General features: G+C 54.1%; 2 protein-coding genes across 2 annotated transcripts in view; one reads left to right on the top strand and one right to left on the bottom strand.

The window, feature by feature from the left end:
- The window catches only part of FYCO1 (FYVE and coiled-coil domain containing 1), a 65,826-nt gene that overhangs the window by 19,686 nt on the left and 28,930 nt on the right, over positions 1-17,210 (bottom strand). Inside the window, exons 11-14 of the mRNA XM_023760871.1 lie at positions 16,630-16,800; positions 14,661-14,807; positions 13,722-13,927; positions 10,857-11,001 (exon numbers count right to left, since the gene is read on the bottom strand). Coding sequence (XP_023616639.1) covers positions 10,857-11,001; positions 13,722-13,927; positions 14,661-14,807; positions 16,630-16,800 — 669 coding nt within the window. The remainder of the gene's footprint in view (positions 1-10,856; positions 11,002-13,721; positions 13,928-14,660; positions 14,808-16,629; positions 16,801-17,210) is intronic.
- CXCR6 (C-X-C motif chemokine receptor 6) lies at positions 1,075-5,777 on the top strand. The gene is made up of 2 exons (XM_014462947.2): positions 1,075-1,890; positions 4,389-5,777. The coding sequence occupies exon 2, from the start codon at positions 4,410-4,412 to the stop codon at positions 5,427-5,429; it is 1,020 nt and encodes a 339-aa protein (XP_014318433.1). The 5' UTR covers positions 1,075-1,890; positions 4,389-4,409; the 3' UTR covers positions 5,430-5,777.

Here is a 17,210-nt window from a genome sequence, read left to right as displayed (position 1 = left end):
ATTGCTGTATGTCAATTTTGCAGCCGTTGGATAGCAGATGGCCCGCTCGTTTGGACGTGCTGGGCAGGAAAGGATGCCTGCAAGGCCCCTATGGCCCGAGGGTCTGGCTGACCATCTTCCTCAGGGGCTCCATCTACGGCTCTGGCCGAGCCCAGCAGTTAGGAGTGGTGCTCTGACCGATGAGAGTCCTGCAGTCCCCCGGGCAGCCTGCATCTGTGAGCAGGGCCCTGTGAGCAGCAGAGGTCTTGGGTTTACAATCGCACTGTCCAACAGATAGCCACTAGCTATGGCTATTGAAACCCAAATTCACCAAATTATTTTAAAGCTACAAAATGTGACTCTTTAGTTGCACTAGCCACACAGCAGGTGCTGAGCAGCCACACGGGCTAGTGGCCACTGTGCGGGACAGCACGGACCCAGGACGTGCCCATCACTGCAGGAGACTCTAGTGAACAGCCCGGTTTGCAAGGTTGGGTGAGTCATTTTGTGGATTGGGGTATTTTATTTTACGATTAAAGTAAATTCCTAGTAGTTGTTGTTTTAGTCACTGATTTCCTTTTGCCTAAAAACCAAGCGAAGAAGAACAGTTCTGGTATTTTGATTTCTGATTACTTGGTAACTATGGTCTGACATAAGAGACAAACCTGCAGGCCCATTCTCACAACCAACACCTGGGGGCGACGCTGTGCAGGCCACACCCAACTCCCTCCCACACCTCCCTAGCCCTTTGGTTAGGCTACCGTTGTTAGGATCTTTTAACTTACCCTCCACAGCCCTCTTACCCTCCACAGCCCTGTCACCCACTAAAGTCTTGCAGGCAGCCTCTTCTGCCAGCAGCTGTGACGGCCTCAGCCCAGAGTTCTGGCTCGAGAGTGCCAGGTGCTGAGGAAGAGCGAGCAGGTCAGCGCAGCCTGACTTCCCTGCTAAGTGTGCGGCAGGCGGCTGCCATGCCACTCCGGTTCTCCCCTCACCTGTTTAGAAAATGTTGCAGTACGCCAGTGGGAAGCTACGCCAGTGGGAAGCCAAGGCATATGACTGGCTACTTCCCCTTAAGCAGCTTAGTTTTGTTTCCAAGAAAAGGAATGCCCTTGAAACAAGCAACACTGCAAACAGGCAGATGACAAAAGGCACTTGTGGAGGGCAGCAGGTCGAGACCTGGTTTGCCCCATGGGGCACAAGTGATTACTAAGCGAGAAGAGCACGGCCGAGCGTGTGTGAGACAAGGCTCAGGTCCTTCCAACTCCGGCTCTTGAACTCGTCCTAATGACATGGCTGGTTTATCCCATGTCAGACCCACATTCACCTAGAAGCCATCTGGTTCACTGGCCTGGCAGTGACGGAGCTGGGTTTGTAGCCTGGAAATGCCAGTTACTAGCTGTGTGCACATGGGACTAATTCAACTATGGCCCTGGGTGTTCTCACCTATTAAATGGGGTACCAGTTCTGCAGGGTTGAGAATCCGTGGCTATCACGTTGGAGCTGCACGCATACACAGAACGAGACCAGAGCATGCACTCTGCATTGGTCCAGACCCAAACTATTCCAAAGAGATGCATGACTAGTGAATGAAAGAATTTTAAGATTCGAATGCCATCGGTTTACAAATAAAAGCCCTCTCAGGTCCCAGCAGGCGAGTCGGTCGCCAGCCCGGGGGCAGAGGGGTCTCAGTGACGGAGCCACAGCTTCCTATCTTTGACCCCAAATTACATGGGTGCAGACTGGTCATGTGGATTCTGATCTGCTAGATGGGTTGGGCCTCTTCCAATCAGCAACCGAGGGTTCTTCAAAACTACTCAGCGGAAACATGGACCACATCACAGAGAGGCAGAGGTAGAGCCTGCTGCTGAGCACAGCTCATCTCTGGAACAAACTGAAAAGGCATCTTGGTGGGTGAGTCATTTGTCTTCCTCTCTATAGGTAAGAGCCAGGGCTCTCAGATTCCTGCCTGGAGCAGCCGCCCTGAAATGCCCAGGCTTTAGCGCGCAGCTGCTCCAGGTTCCGATCCCATCTCTCCTGCTTGCTGCCGTGGGTTAGAGAAATGACTTATGGGTCCTGGGCACTGGACGTGCTTGGAAGCGAATGGTCCTGGGGGGCAACGGCAGTCAGACCCTCCCGGGAGATGAGGAGACTCGCTGTCTATGTTTGTTCACTGAATAGCCTTTGTTTTTGTTTCTTTTGCATTTAATACGACAGGCTCCTATCTCGGAATATGGTTCACCACTATAGAACTTTTGGAAAATATAAGGGAAATAAGTCTGCACCAACCAGAGCGAACTGCTGATAAAATCTGGTCATTTTTCTGTTTTAAAAAATATATAGTCAAAACCCTATAGCTTATCGTGGATTCTTAGACCAGGGTGGTTGGGTATGTGGCAGAGTGTCAAAGGGCTCACGGACCCCAGGAGTGCAAGTGTGTGTACGTATTTCTGAGGAAAAGGTCTGCGGCCTCGATGAGATTCTCAAAGGGGTTTATGATCAAAGGTTAAGAACCATGATTAATTCTATACCCCTGTCACCTACTCACTGCAATAGTAACAGCCAATACTAAGTTTGTGCTTATACTCTTCTGAGCAATTCAAATGCGTTACCGTTTTAAAAATATTAAAAGCACTAAACATTAGTTATATTCTATTTTGTCTGAATTATAATTAGCTATTTTTTTATTATTAGACATTTACACTATTTCCAAAGTTGCATATATTACCTTTTTTATTTTTTATTTTCAGAAATAAACATAGAACTTTGGTTATGGAAGTAAATGGTTTTCCCATTTCTAGAAGGGAAAGTAATTTTTTAAGGTTTTGAGAAAATCCGATTTATTGATTTCAGAGAGGGAATTAGAAACATCAACGATGAGAGAGCATCACTGGTTGGCTGCCTACTGCACACCCCCCACCGGGGATTGAGGATGCAACCCAGGCATGTGCCCTGACCGGGAATCGAACCATGACCTCCTGGTTCATAGGTCAGTGCTCAACCACTGAGACACCGCGGCCAGACGGGAAGCAGGGACTGTTTATTGCGTAGTCTCACCCAAAGGCAAGGCCCTTCCTTGCAGTGAAGGGTGCTTTGTTCCCAGAAAAGACTGAGGGGACAGCACCAGGGCTGATGCCACTTCCAGTCAGAAGTCTTCGAGGAGATAAGAAAGGAGAGATGAGGCCTCCTTGTTTATGCCCTTGTCTGGCCGGTTGTTGTATTTTTTTTTGCTGGTGGTTATTTTGACTTTGCCAATCCAAATACCTGCCTCCTTCCAACTATGAAATTGCAATAAAGAATACCTGTGTTTTCGTTTAAAAAACAGCAACACAAAAAACCCATCTTCTTGAGGTACTGGCAAGGTATAGCCCTGGGTCCCTGGAAATGAGCCACTGTGTGTGGAGAATCTGCAGGCCAGTGGCCTGGCACTCCAAACTCGAAGCTGCTGCAGGCAGGTGCCCGTGCCCACGCCATGGGTCACATCACCTCTGTTATGTCCTGCCTGTGGTCCTCGGCAGGGTCACAGGGCAAAGAGAAGGGTCAAAGGGAAGTGTGGGCCTTGAAGGGCAGGGAGTCCCAGGCAAAAGAGGCAGCTATTTGCACTCAGCTACAAGCCCCACTGCAAGGCCTGCCACCGGCCTCTGGCCACCGACCCAGCTGGCCATTTCAACCAGGGCTCCCATTTGTTAAAGGAGACCCCTCAGCCTAAACTGCTAGTCATAAAAGCTAAAGCCATGTTCTCTTCTAAGGAAACCTACCTCTTAAGAGATGCCTAAAGGTCAAAGTATCTTCAGGAAATGAGGCTCTGACGGGGCACACTGTCCCTGGGACAGGCGATAAAGGGGAAAGATGAGGCTGGGGTGTGAGAACTCCCCAATCCCTGGTCAGGGGCCAGCTCAGCCCAAGTGCTGGGCAGCCACGTCCATTTCTCTGCCTGGTTTTTCTATCAGCCGTCCTTTAAAATCTATGTAGTTGAGAGCAAAAGGCAGGAGGGACGGGCCATCCCCCAGACACCTCCTGGGGAACACGTGCCTTGGCTTTCACGAGTAGTTCAGGGGTCCAATGTAACAGCAGGTGGGGCACGGGATGGGCGGGCACGTGCTGTGAGGCCTGGGCAGGTGTAGCAGGCCCTGCTGTGCTGCTCTACCAAAGGGCACCGACCCCATGTCACCACAGGTGCCCTTTGAGGCCGAAGTGAGCACAGGTTTTCTGGGATGCGCATGGTCTCCCAGGCGGGTGAGTCCTGAGAACTGTAAGGCTCATGAAGAATTCCCTGTCCCACTGGAGCATTTTCCCCACTGAACTGGCCGTGTCGTGTACTAGACTGTGCAGGGCGGAGCTGGGCAAGGGGGCAGTGGGAAGACAGGTGTGGGCCCTCAGCCTAAACATGACTCCTGTGTTTTGACTCACAGGTGTTCATCAGAACAGACACTATGGAGGATGACGACTATTTTGCAAGCGTGTTCAACGTGTCCAACGCCAACAAACAGGAGCACAATAACTTCCTGGAGTTCAAGAAGCTCTTTCTGCCCTGCATGTACGTGGCCGTGTTCCTCTGTGGCCTGGTGGGGAACTCGCTGGTGCTGGTCATCTACATCTTCTACCAGAAGCTGAAGAGCCTGACGGACATGTTCCTGGTGAACCTGCCCCTGGCTGACCTGGTGTTTGTCTGCACCCTGCCCTTCTGGGCCTACGCAGGCATGCACGAATGGGTCTTCGGCAAGGTGATGTGCCAAATCCTGCTGGGCGTCTATACTTTCAACTTCTACACGTCCATGCTCATCCTCGTCTGCATCACCGTGGACCGCTTCATGGCGGTGGTCCGGGCCACAAAGGCCTATAACCAGAAGGCGAAGCGGATGAGCTGGGGCAAGGCCATCTGCGGGTCCATCTGGGTGGTCTCCCTGCTGTTGGCCTTGCCACAGATCATCTATGGTGATGTCCATGAGCACGACAAGTGGGTCTGTGATCACAACGAGGCGATTTCCACTGTGGTTCTCGCCACCCAGATGACTCTGGGGTTCTTCCTGCCACTGCTCACCATGATTGTCTGCTACTCGGTCATAATCAAGACGCTGCTTCGTGCCCGAGGCTTCCAGAACCACAAGTCTCTCAAGATCATCTTCCTGGTGGTAGCTGTGTTCCTGCTGACCCAGACGCCCTTCACTCTCGTGAAGCTCATAGGCAGCACGAGCTGGGTGTACCACACCATGACCAGCTACCACTACGCCATCGTCGTGACGGAGGCCATTGCCTACCTGCGGGCCTGCCTCAACCCTGTGCTCTACGCTTTTGTTGGCCTGAAGTTTCGGAAGAACTTCTGGAAACTTGTGAAAGACATTGGCTGCCTCCCTTACGTGGGAGCCTGGAGCCAGCCGAAGTCCTCGGAGGACACTTCCAAGACGTGCTCCGCCTCCCAGCAAGCGGAGGGCACCAGCATGTTCCAGCTGTAGGCTTTGGGGCTCAGAGAAGCTGCCCAGGAACTTGCAGGAGCACAGAATGCCGTGTCCTCTGGCGGCGACGGGGAAGGCTTTGTTTATAGCTTGTGCATTTTCACGGAGAAGTGACCCAACGCTGCAGCTGGTGTGCAATGCTTCTTCTCAGGCGTGAACACACCTGTTCTCTCCTTGAACACCTGGCCTAAAGCTCACAGGGGGAGCTAGAAACTGTAGAGGGTTTCCTTCCTCCATCTCCGAGAATTCTGACACCAGGGGGAATGGCGTGACTCTAAAACCCCAGGTTCTCCTTCACTGAGACTGAGACTGAAGGTTGAAGAGGTTCCATGACCACAGAGCTGCTGACAGGAGATTCTTCCAGTTTCGGGGAGGCAGGGATGAGAGCAGCCATGAGAACAGGTGCTGACCCTTTCCTTTGAACAGGTGCTGACCCTTTCCTTTGGGCTCCTCACTTTTGGGTTAACTTTTATGCTCTTGTTCTGTGATTAATCTTGGAAGGACTTGCACCAGGGAATATGAACAGGCCAAAACAACTGAGTCGGCTGAGAATCCCAGAGGTCCACAGAATGCTAGAAACTGTGCATAGCCAAGTTTAAGATTACCGTGAATCTAAGAAGTGTTCTGAGAAGGAGTCTATGCTGGGTCTGCTCATTTTAAAATTGAATGATCTGCCTGGCCGATGTGGTTCAGTGGTTAAGTATTGACCCATGAACCAGGAGGTCTCAGTTCGATTCCAGGTTGGGGCATATGTCTGGGTTGTGGGCTTGGTCCCCAGTAGGGGGTGTGCAGGAGGCAGCCAATCAATGATTCTATCTCATCATTGATGTTTCCACCTCTTTCCCCCTCTCCCTTCCTCTCTGAAGTCAATAAAAATTTTTTTTTAAAAACCAACAACACAGATATCCTATGCCTTTCATATACATGCACACAAATCCTTTATGTGTATGTAATTCTCTCTTCCACACATATGTCAAACAGCATATGATTTTCATGACTAAGAAATAAAACTTTTAAAAGTCTCCAAACTACTTTTACCCCTTGGGCACTTTCCACTTTAATGTGGCATGCCTGGGATAGGCCAAGAGCTTATTTGTGGGCCCAGGGCACAAGAAAGCAGTTAAGATTGCAAACTCTCAGGGCACTGCTCTACCCAGGACGTGGAATATACCAGTGAACACCACCCAGCTCCTTGGCTGTGGTTTCCAACCTCCTGCCCACCATGTGAGGTGCATTTGTTTAACCTCCATACTGTGGTCACGGCATGAGGCAGAGTTTTAAATGTCAGACACTGTGCGTGTTGTGTCTACTAGATCCTAACTCTCTGCTCAATAGGCTTAAAGTTGCCTCTTTGGTTCATGAGTCACCAGTCACTCGCCGAAATGAGGAGGACAGCTGACATCAGCTGTTACGCAGGCAGAATTATGGGCTGAATAGTGTGGTTTTGAGGTTTAGATAGACCAGACCTGGATCCAGCTCTGCCCGTCACTACGTGGTAATCTCTTCACCTTTGTTTTGGTGAGACGTGGACTGTACCACGGCCGACCTCCCAGGGCTGGCTGCGGACTGGAGACCCTGCGTACAGAACACGGCACAGTTCGCATTCACGGGCAGGAGGGCTCCCAATGGCAGAAGTGCCTGCTCTTTGTCCCGAGAACCAGCAATACTGCTGAGCCGCAAGGAAGGATGGAACACTGCCATCTGCGACAGCGTGGATGGATCCTGAGAGTCACATGCTAAGCAAAGTCAATCAGATGGAGAAGGGCAGGAATCATGTTCTCACTCACCGTGAAGGACATAACACAGAAGGCAGCAAGTGAACAAACAAAAGAAACAAATAAAAAGTTCATTGACACAGACAACAGTATGGTGGTTGCCAGAGGGAAGAGGGGTGGGGGGAGGTTGATGAGGGTCAGGGGGGTCAAATATATGGTGACAGAGGAGGGTAGACTTAGGGTGATGAGCACACAATACAATATACAGATGATGTTTCAAGTGTACACTCGAAACCTATTATAATCTCATTAACAATGTCACCCCGGTAAATTGAAAAGACAAAAACTAGCAACACAAAATGGAAGCTGCTGTGTTGGCGAGGCTTGGGAGGGTTTGCTTCGCGCCTTCAGAGAGGCGTGGCATGCCACACGCACTGCCAGCGGCACGGGGCCCGCGTGACCCCACCTGCTGTTTCATAACCGCGCTCAGTGCATCCATGAGTGACTTTCCTATACTCGGGCCTCACGACCACTGCGTCCGTCCCAAACAACACGATCTGCTCTTTTCCTGGGGACAAGGCCGACGCTGACCTTCTTTAAATGGGCTTCACTGGGGCATTGCCGTCATCTCCCTGTGTGCCTCCACCTCTGACAGCGGGGCCACCAGCCCCTGACTTTCCTGACAGTGTCCCCGCACAAGAGGCGAGGCCCTGCAGCATCTCCACAGGCTTCTGTGGGGGGAAGCGGTGGTGAGGGGAGAGCAGGGCCCTGGGTCACTCAAACACCGGCTCAGTGGCAGCCCCACCTCTTGTGTCCCTGGGAAAGTCACTCAGGCCCCCAGGCCCACGTCACCACCCACACCCCTGGCTAGCGACAGTGAGGCCCGGTCAGTGCACTCCGAGGGCCAAGCTGGGGGCTGCCTGGCCACGGCAACACAAGGGCCACTGTTGGGACCACTGGCTCCTCCCTGACCAGGCACCGCCAGTCCGTACCCCACCCCCGGCCCTTCCACAGCTTAGCAAACCCACCCACCTGTCCCCAGGAACCGCACAGCAGCTGAATCCTTCACCTTCCTGCCTCATCACTCACTGGTCCTACACTCTCTAGGCCCTTATCTGAGACACCTGGGAGTAGGGATGACTTTCCACGTCCTCCCCTTGGGTACACGCCATTCGTTACTGGCCACAGACACTGGCACAGCCCACGGAGGCCGCAGGGCTTTTGCGTCTTTTTGCGTCTTGATTTCATTCCATCCACACAACAGCCCGGAAGTTGAAGTCCCCACCCTCAGCCCCTTATTCTCACGCACACCAGCACGTCACAAAGGCCTTGGAGACGGGGGAGGGCGTGTGTGGGGGAGGGGTTGGCGAAGGGGCAGGGAAAGGAAGGGAGACAGAGGGAGGACGGGGAGCAGGGGAGCAGGCTGGGTGTGGGCACTTTGCCTGGGTGTGGCCTCAGGGTCTGAAGGTAAAGAAAGTGCTCCTCGCCGACCATGTTTGCAATGCTTGGTAGAGACCACAGAGGGCCGCCCTGTCCTGTGTGAGCACAGGGTGACCAGATGCAGGGCTACCTGGGAGCAGCCTGGTGACCTCCGTGAGCGCGATGACTGGGGAGAGGGTGCTGCGGGAGGGAAACCTGAAGCTGCCCCACCAGAGGGGTGGAGGCAGAGCAGAGAACACGCGGCCCGGGAGTGGTCAGGGCGTGCACTCCAGCCTTCTCCTCCAAGGGCTCCAAAGGCAGCACCTTCCATGTGCCCGGCCTGTGGTTCCTGGGAACTGCCAACACCGTTTTGCAGGCGAGGAAACTAATTCAGAGATTAATACCTGCCAAGGCTCACACCGCAGAACGAGGGCTAGGACCCCAGTGAGGAGCCTTTCTCCTCCCCCAAAAGTTGGTGAGGTTTTATGCAGCTGACGGGCCCAAGGTACCTGCCAGCTCCACTTACCCGAAGGCAGAGCTGTTGGTTAACCCAAGCACACTGTGGCGTTCTAACCTTAATCAGCATCACCATATCCTGTCCTCATTTTGTTGCCGAGATACCAGGCATCAAGTTTCCCGGTTGGTGACAAACCCACCACAGCTCCCCAAAGCACATGACCACGAAGCATCAGCTCTACAGTGTTACCGGCCATGATGCTGTGTGGGTGAGCTGAAGCTCAGTATCATCTGGGCATCTGGAGTGGTTTACCTTGGAGAAGACAAAGGGGCCGCTAGGTGCCAGGTAATGGGCACACAGCAGACATGCCAGCTCAGCCCTACACATCACAACGCAGGCCAGCCTCCCAGAAGCGCTGGCAGCTTCCTTCCCTGGGACACTTCCTGATTCCCGTGACTGACGCGCACATATCTGTCAGCACTCAGAACACCTTCTGTTTTTGTTCCTGCTGAGAAAGGGGAAGGTGAGGGGCCGGGGAGAGAAGGCTGCAGGGGGCTCACTTTCTCATGCAGCTGCAGCCGAGGCTGCCCTCCCAGGCCCGAAGCTCGGTCCTGCTCAGCTGACCATCACCTGGCTGGGAGGCGAGGCGCCGTCAGTGAAGAGGGGCCAGGTGAGGACGGCAGACAGCGACTTAGCTAATGGGACAGAACACGCCCTGGGGACCGCTGGGCTGTGAGGGTGGGGGAGAACGCGCAGGCTGCTGCAGTCCGGGAAGAATTCTGGGGTTCCAGAAGGAAAAGGCCCAAAGCCACAGAAGCGACATGAGCAGGGGCTCTCTTGGTTGTGTGATCAGGATGGCTTTAACCATGAGGCCACACCATGGTATGTGTAGTCACTCTTTAGTAAAAGAACACTGGATACGGAGGTGCCCTTACGCCTAAAATCTCCTGTCGAGAGTCCCATGATGATTAAATGCATCCCCTCCCGTGCAGCAGAAATCCTGGGTGACAGCCGCCTCTCAAGTCGGGGAGGAAGAGAGGAACAGAGAGATCAATACGAGATGGCAAGACCAAGACTCATGCTGTGGTCCTAAACCGCCGGATTTCAGAAAGTGACTGCATTTGGACCATGGGCCCTCATCCAACCTGAGTGGTGTCCTGTGCGAGGAGGAGGCAGGACACACCAAGGTGACGTGCAGACACCACGCGAGGAGGCACGGTCATGGTCTGCAAGCCAAGGAGAAAGGTCCCAGAAGAAACCAAACTGCCACCTCCTGGACCTGGACTTCCAGTCTACAGAACAGTGAGAAAACTCATCTCCGGCGTGTCAGCACTGAGTCTGGGTGTTTTGTTATGGCAGCCTGAGCAGGCTACTGTAGCTGCCCACGCCCAGGAAGGCCTTAATGCTGAAATCCGGGACCACTGACTTTCCCGGGACGTCTCTGTCAAGGTCAACAGTGACCATCCCGAGCCCTGAACTCCCTGAGGGCCACTGCTCCCCAGCACTGTGCCGAGGCCCCTTCCCTTCAGCAAGGACAGCGATCCTCCCTCCAGAGTCCAGTGGTTCTCAACCTTCCTAATGCCGCGGCCCTTTAATACAGTCCCTCATGTTGTGGTGACCCCCAACCATAACATTATTTTCGTTGCTACTTCATAACTGTCATTTTGCTACTGTTATGAGTCGTAATGTAAATATCTGATATGCAGGGTGTATTTTCATTGTTCGCGACCCACAGGTTGAGAACTGCTGCTCCAGACTTTCCTGGTCCTTTGATAAGCCAGCGCAAGGGCCAGGCATTGAACGAGCACTCGGGAAATGGCGGCGACCTCTACTCACTGTTCGGCCATGCTGGGGTCAAGAGAGTCGGCTTCGGTGGGCGTTTCAGGCAGGGAGGAGCCCGACTCCTGTATCTGGCACAGCTCCTCGTCCGTGATGATGTCGAACACAGTGTCGTCTGGTGACCTGAAGTCTGGGTTTGCGCCTGGACCGCGGAGGCCAGTCAGGAGAGAGGAGAAACACACACGGTCATGCACAGGAGGGGAGGGGGCCTTGGGGGCGTGAGGGGTGCAGCCACGCAGGACAGGCCACCGGGACACACAGTGAGGAATCACCCAACGATAGCTCCTCTGCCCAGATGCGCGAGGAATGGCTGTCGGGACGTGGCTACTGGGAAGAGCCAGAAAAGCAGAGTGGGACTACAGAGGAAACTAGACGCACAGCTTAATTTCCCTCCAGCCCTCCAGTCAGGGGCTTGGAGAGGTTTCACGCTCTTACACGGCCTCTGAAGCCCCTGGTTTAGAAGGGAAACCATGTAGCAAAACCTTATCAGGAAAGACCCGAACGGAAAAGTAAACGCACTTCTGTGCTGCCGAGTCCTCGATCTGTGAGATAGGCCCTTCTATGCCTCTTTGAATTCTGTCTGGCCTGCATTTTCATCCCAATCCAGGGGGGGGGGGGGGGGGCTCCCTCTGCTCAAGGACTTATAGCGGCCACTGTGGTCCTGACCAGGGGACTGGTGCTGGGCTTTGCGGGCCACTTGGCAGCAAGGATGCCCTGTGCGTGTTCCTGTGCCCGTCCCCACCCACAAACACCCTCTTGCATACGTCATGGAAAATGTGATGGCAGGTCTGAGGTGAAAGAAAGAAGAAACAAGAATGACAGGGAGGGAGGGAGGGAGGGAGGGAGGAAGGCAGAGAGACGAGAGGAGACAGGAAATATCAGAAATCAAAACAAGTGACCCCAGTGCCCTGGCACAGGGCCACCCTCTGTGGCCGCCAGAACACTCACCACTGAGTCAGAGCAAAAAGAAGGCTCCAGTTCCTACGAGCAACCAGTTTCCCATCTGGCCCTCCACATGGCTCCTGGGACGGGCCCTCCACATGGCTCCTGGGACGGGCCCTGCCACATGGCTCCTGGGACGGGCCCTCCACATGGCTCCTGGGACGGGCCCTGCCACATGGCTCCTGGGACGGGCCCTGCCACATGGCTCCTGGGACGGGCCCTCCACATGGCTCCTGGGACGGGCCCTCCACATGGCTCCTGGGACGGGCGAGCAACCAGTTTCCCATCTGGCCCTCCACATGGCTCCTGGGACGGGCCCTCCACATGGCTCCTGGGACGGGCCCTGCCACATGGATACTGGGACGGGCCCTCCACATGGCTCCTGGGACGGGCCCTGCCACATGGCTCCTGGGACAGGCCCTCCACATGGCTCCTGGGACGGGCCCTCCACATGGCTCCTGGGACGGGCCCTCCACATGGCTCCTGGGACGGGCCCTCCACATGGCTCCTGGGACGGGCCGTGCTTTAGAAGGAACGTTCTGTTCTTCCTCTTGCCCGAAGTCTACATAATAAAAGGGCTGAGGAGCGGCTGAAAAAGGGGGCCAGGGATTGGTTTCTTTGTACAGACCCAGACACAAAGGAGCATCAGGGACCCAAAGTGATGTCCACTGAGAGAAATAAAACAGGACAGTAATGAACGGAGAGCTGTACTATGTTCACGGGTTGGAAGACTAGACTGATTTCTGACAAAGATGCAAAGGCAGTTCTACAGGAAGAGAATACACTTTCCAACCAACGGTAGTGAAACAATGAGACAACCATGTGCAAAAGAATGAATCTCTACCGAGAGTTTGCACCACATCCATAAATGAGCTCCAAACAGGTCAGAGGCCCACACATGCCACCTCAAACTGTAAAACTTCCAGGAAAACTTGAAAAAATCTTTGAGTCTTTGGGTTAACCAAAGATACATATGATACACAAAATAAAAAAAAAATTGATCCATGAGAAAAAAAAATGGATTGACTGGCCTTCATCAAAATTATAAACTTGTGCTGTTGAAAGGAAGTGAAAAGACAGGCTGTAGACTGGGAGAAAATACTTGTAAAACACATATCTGTAAATAACTTGTATCCAGAACACATAAAGGACTCGCAAAAGAGGTGAAGAAATACTAAAGCTGTGCCAAGCGGTTCTTTGTACCCACTGTGGGTGATGAGGCTGCCAACTTCGAGGATCCAGTTAAACAAAAGACACTGCGGCCCTGGGTCCAGGCAGAAGCCAAGGAGTCCACAGGGAGCAGCCCAGTGGGCAGCGCTGCCTGAGCAGAGATGAGACTCCCTCAGCCCTGGCCATGCCGGCTCTGCCTCCCGGGACGCCCACAGGCCAGCCCCCGAGAGCAGCCTGAGCTGGCCAGGTGGGCCGTGCTGGGAGCAGGAGCAGCAAATCCCGCTTCCTTTTATTGCACCGAGTGAAAGACACGAAGGAGAACACACCCTCCCTGGCCACTGAGAGACCGTGAGCCCCAGGAAGGCGTGCAGGAGGCGGTCATTTCCAGACACAGCTCCTGGCCTTCAGTCACTCTGGGGGCGAGGGTGGGACGTCGGGGCCCAGGCTGCGAGAGACAGCGTCTCTCGGGTGTGGGGTACGGTCACTGGTAGTATGTGAGCTAACAGGGACACAGACCTCATGTTCACGACGCTGAATCACACCGGCAGAAAGGTATTCCCTTTTCAATTCTTGTTCAATCCCAAGTGCATCATAAAGAAAGTCTCAAATTGGTTGACTACACTTTTATACCTCCCTAGTGCCCAGGTTTGGAAAACACTGAACTGAGCTGTGGCAGCTAACTAGCCAAGATGGGGCAGCGGTGTGGGGATGGCACCTGGGGAACACCGAGGGCGGCAGCAGGAGTCTGACCTTGGCCTCCAGCGGCCTGCAGCCCAGCCTGGGCCGGCGACAGAGTGGGACTGGGCTGGCTCTGGCTGGTGCCCGAGCTGGTGCTGTCCGGGGAGCCAGGGCTGAACTTCTGGAAGCAGGCTCGGCAGCAGCGCTCCTTCCGGCCCCCGGGCTTTGTCGCCACGTAGTTGTTGCAGCAGTAGTAACAGAAGATGCGACCACATATCCTGGGGACCAAGCAAGCATGGGCTGTGAGGACGGTGTTGTGGGCCTCGTGCCATCTGCTCAGCACCAGAAAGGGGCTCTGGGTCGGGTTCTAGACACCACATGGCTCTTGTCACACCTGGCTCTGCCCCCACTTTAGAATGTGGCCGTAAGGCCCATCTGATAAGATACCAATAAAGCCATCCTGGTTGGTTTAGTGGGAGAATGTTTTGTTTCCTAAGGTTGTGGGAGGCTGGGGGATAAAGTGTGTGGTCAAGACCACCTTCCCTGACACAGGATCCGGGTGTGGCCGAGGCCCTGAGAGAAAGACCCCAGGCCTGTGCGATGTCCCTCTGCCACCACTGGAGACCCGCTTTTGTCTGCTCTTCTTTGGGCCCCAGGGGTCTTTGCTCTGTGCTCCTCCAGGGAAGCTTAAGCCCCACGGGCCTGGGTTCCAGTAATACCCTTCCCCTTCTGGTCCCTCAGGCTGAGGGAGGGTCAGGGCTGCTGGTCTGGGTGCTCCACATCCCCTCGGGTCCCCTAACTCCACTCACACATCTGTATGCAAGGCTCTTTCCCTTCAGGATCCCCTGGGGTCCTGCTATTACCCTGCCTAAGACACCCTCCTCGCCCAGGTCCCTTACAACCAAAAAGCACTGTGGTCCTGGTGGGCACAGCCTCAGGCCGGCCCGTCGGCTGCCTGCCCTGTTCCAGGCTCTGCCAGGGGCGGTGCTGGCCAGCGTGCGGCCTGCTAACCTGCAGCGGTGCCGCCGCACCATCCAGCTGAACTCGCGCTTGCAGTCAAAGCAGTGGTTCACCTCCGAGTCCCCGAATCGCTCCTCAGCGCTGAGCTTCTGCTGGAATTCCAGGGCATCGGACTTCTGCCAGAGTGCATCCTTGTCCCTGGGACAGAGCCACGTCAGGAAAAAGAAGGAATCCATGAAAACAATAGAATTGTTCCGGATTCATTTTTAAAAACTGACTCCAAATCCCCCAAGACACAGAAGGAAACTTCACCTGTACCCTGGAAGCACACCGACTCCACAGGCCCCTCCACTGTGCAGGCCCTTCACCAGCACCACACACGTCAAGGCACAGAGGTGACCTGGGACGTGCAGAAAAGGCTCTGGCACCTGCAGAGCGGCCGGCACGGGCCAGGGTGACACAGCTCAGGCGTCTAGATGACAGTGCACGAGGCCGCCGGGAGCTGAACCCCAGCGTGCTGTCGTGGTTGCCCGACAGTGTGCTGTGAGCCAGGGACCACGAGCACACTGCCCTCTCACATCTCCAATGTGCTCGGGGCCTCGATGCATTTATGGCTCATGGTTCAAGTAGCATCTAATCATTGCAGGGGATCAAAGCTTTCCCAGCCTGAATGATGTCTGTCACCCCGTGTTCCCCCGAGGGACAGCAGTCACCCCAGGAAGTAAGTCTGAAAGAAGCGGGGGCTTTTGAGAAAGGCCTGGCAGTATCCGAATGTGCCCGGCACACCAGGGAAGACGTGTACAGAGACATCCTTACTGCTGCCATTGGTCACTTTCGGGGCTCCCGGCTTCTGACACGGGAGAGTTTAATTCTTTCCCGGATGGAACCCCAGTCACCATCCTAAAGCCTAACGTGGCCCAGCAGCACCTCAGCCCTGATGACCAACACCAGAGCCACCTCAGCCCTGAGGGAAACAGGCTCCACCCAGCCAGGGACCTCACAGCAACCCCAGACCAACTTCCTAACCCCCAAAGCCAGAACATGGAATCGACTGGCTTTCCCAGCACACAAGACATTGTCAGGACCAGCATTTCTCCCGGCTGCTCCACAACTTGTCCTCTCTGTCCCAGGAGGCCAGGCACCCACACCCTGGGAATGTGGGAATGCCGCGGACCTGGGCTTCCTCCTCACCCATCGGGGGAAGCTTTCTGTGCTCAGGTCTCAGGTCTGCACATTGATGACATGTGGGCGACGTTTTTAAACGTCCACCTTAGTTAAAATTTAACATCACCGTTTTGCAACCCCAAATAAATGATTAGGTCTAGCATTGCTTATCAATGGCAACTAACATTCAAAGAAAGGGCTAATCAGATCGATGTGGCCCTTGAACGCCTCAGAACTCTAAGCCAATTCCATGCAGTGTCCTGGCCACAAGTGTGAACCTGAGTCTGAGCCAGCCTCTAGCAGAGCAGAGATTCTGGCTCTGGCTTGCTGATGCCTGGAACCCATTCCCACTTTTTCTGGGTGAGACCTGGATGTAAGTATTTTGTTTTTTTTAATGGCTCTCCAGTGATGCTAATGGGCAGTCAGGGCTGAGAAGCACTGCTCTGACCACCAATTTATAGAAATACAAAGGCTGGAGGAACACGTTAGATGACCTCATGGGGATGCAATGACCAGATAAATGACCTGGCTTTCTCAAAAATAAATTGCAAAGAAAAAAAAAGTTAAGAGAGATAGTGGGGACACCCACAGACGAAAGAGATCTAAGAAAATATTGCCATGCAATGCATGAATCTAATTTAGGAAAATTATAAGGCAATTGAAAAAATTGTGAAACCGAAATCCACTCTCACCAGGTTGCCATGGGCCTGAGCAGAGCCTGTACGTGAGTGTCTGTGTCTATGTGTATGTGTGTGTGTGTGGGGGGGTGGGGGGTGGCAGATGGGGTGGGAGCGCATTTCCATGAAGAGTTCCGTTCCGAACAGTTGCATGTCTTTAAAGAAACACCAACACTCACCTGAGCAGCTCTATCAGCCGCTCCTCCAGGTTCTTCTTGGTCCTAGTCAGGTCATCCAGGTCCGCCAGCATCTTCTGGTCATTCTTCTCCCGGCTTCTCGCCTCCTGGCAGAGTTTGCTGCAATACTCCTGGATTTTTGCCGTGGCTCTTTCAAGTTCCTTCTGGGTCCTGGTGGGGGAGTGGTACGTTCCCTGACTCCCCACTCCTTCCCGCTTCCACTGGGCCTCTAATAGGGTCCTGCGGCCCTCCCAGCCTCCCCCCACAGTGAAGGAGCCCCTTGGCACTGCCTGCTCACAGGTGGGGCACGCCCCTGGCCTCGAGGACTCCCCTCACACACCCAAACTCTTCACACCAAACACAAGGGGAATTCTGGAAGAGCAGGTAACCGCAGGCACCCGAACACCCCAGGATGAGTTGAAATGAGGTTTTAAGAGGAGCTCTAGGACAAGGCTCAGGGACTAGTGCTGGGGAGGGGGAGTATTTGCAAGACGAAAAGGAGTGAGGACAGAAAGGACAGAGGGGCACAGCTTCCTGGAGGTGACCACATGGAGGACAGTCTTCATGTGTCTTTGTGACGCTAC

Source organism: Myotis lucifugus, unplaced genomic scaffold (genome assembly GCF_000147115.1).
Source record: "Myotis lucifugus unplaced genomic scaffold, Myoluc2.0 scaffold_195, whole genome shotgun sequence".
NCBI lineage: Eukaryota > Metazoa > Chordata > Mammalia > Chiroptera > Vespertilionidae > Myotis > Myotis lucifugus.
This window is presented reverse-complemented; position numbering and strand designations above follow the sequence as displayed.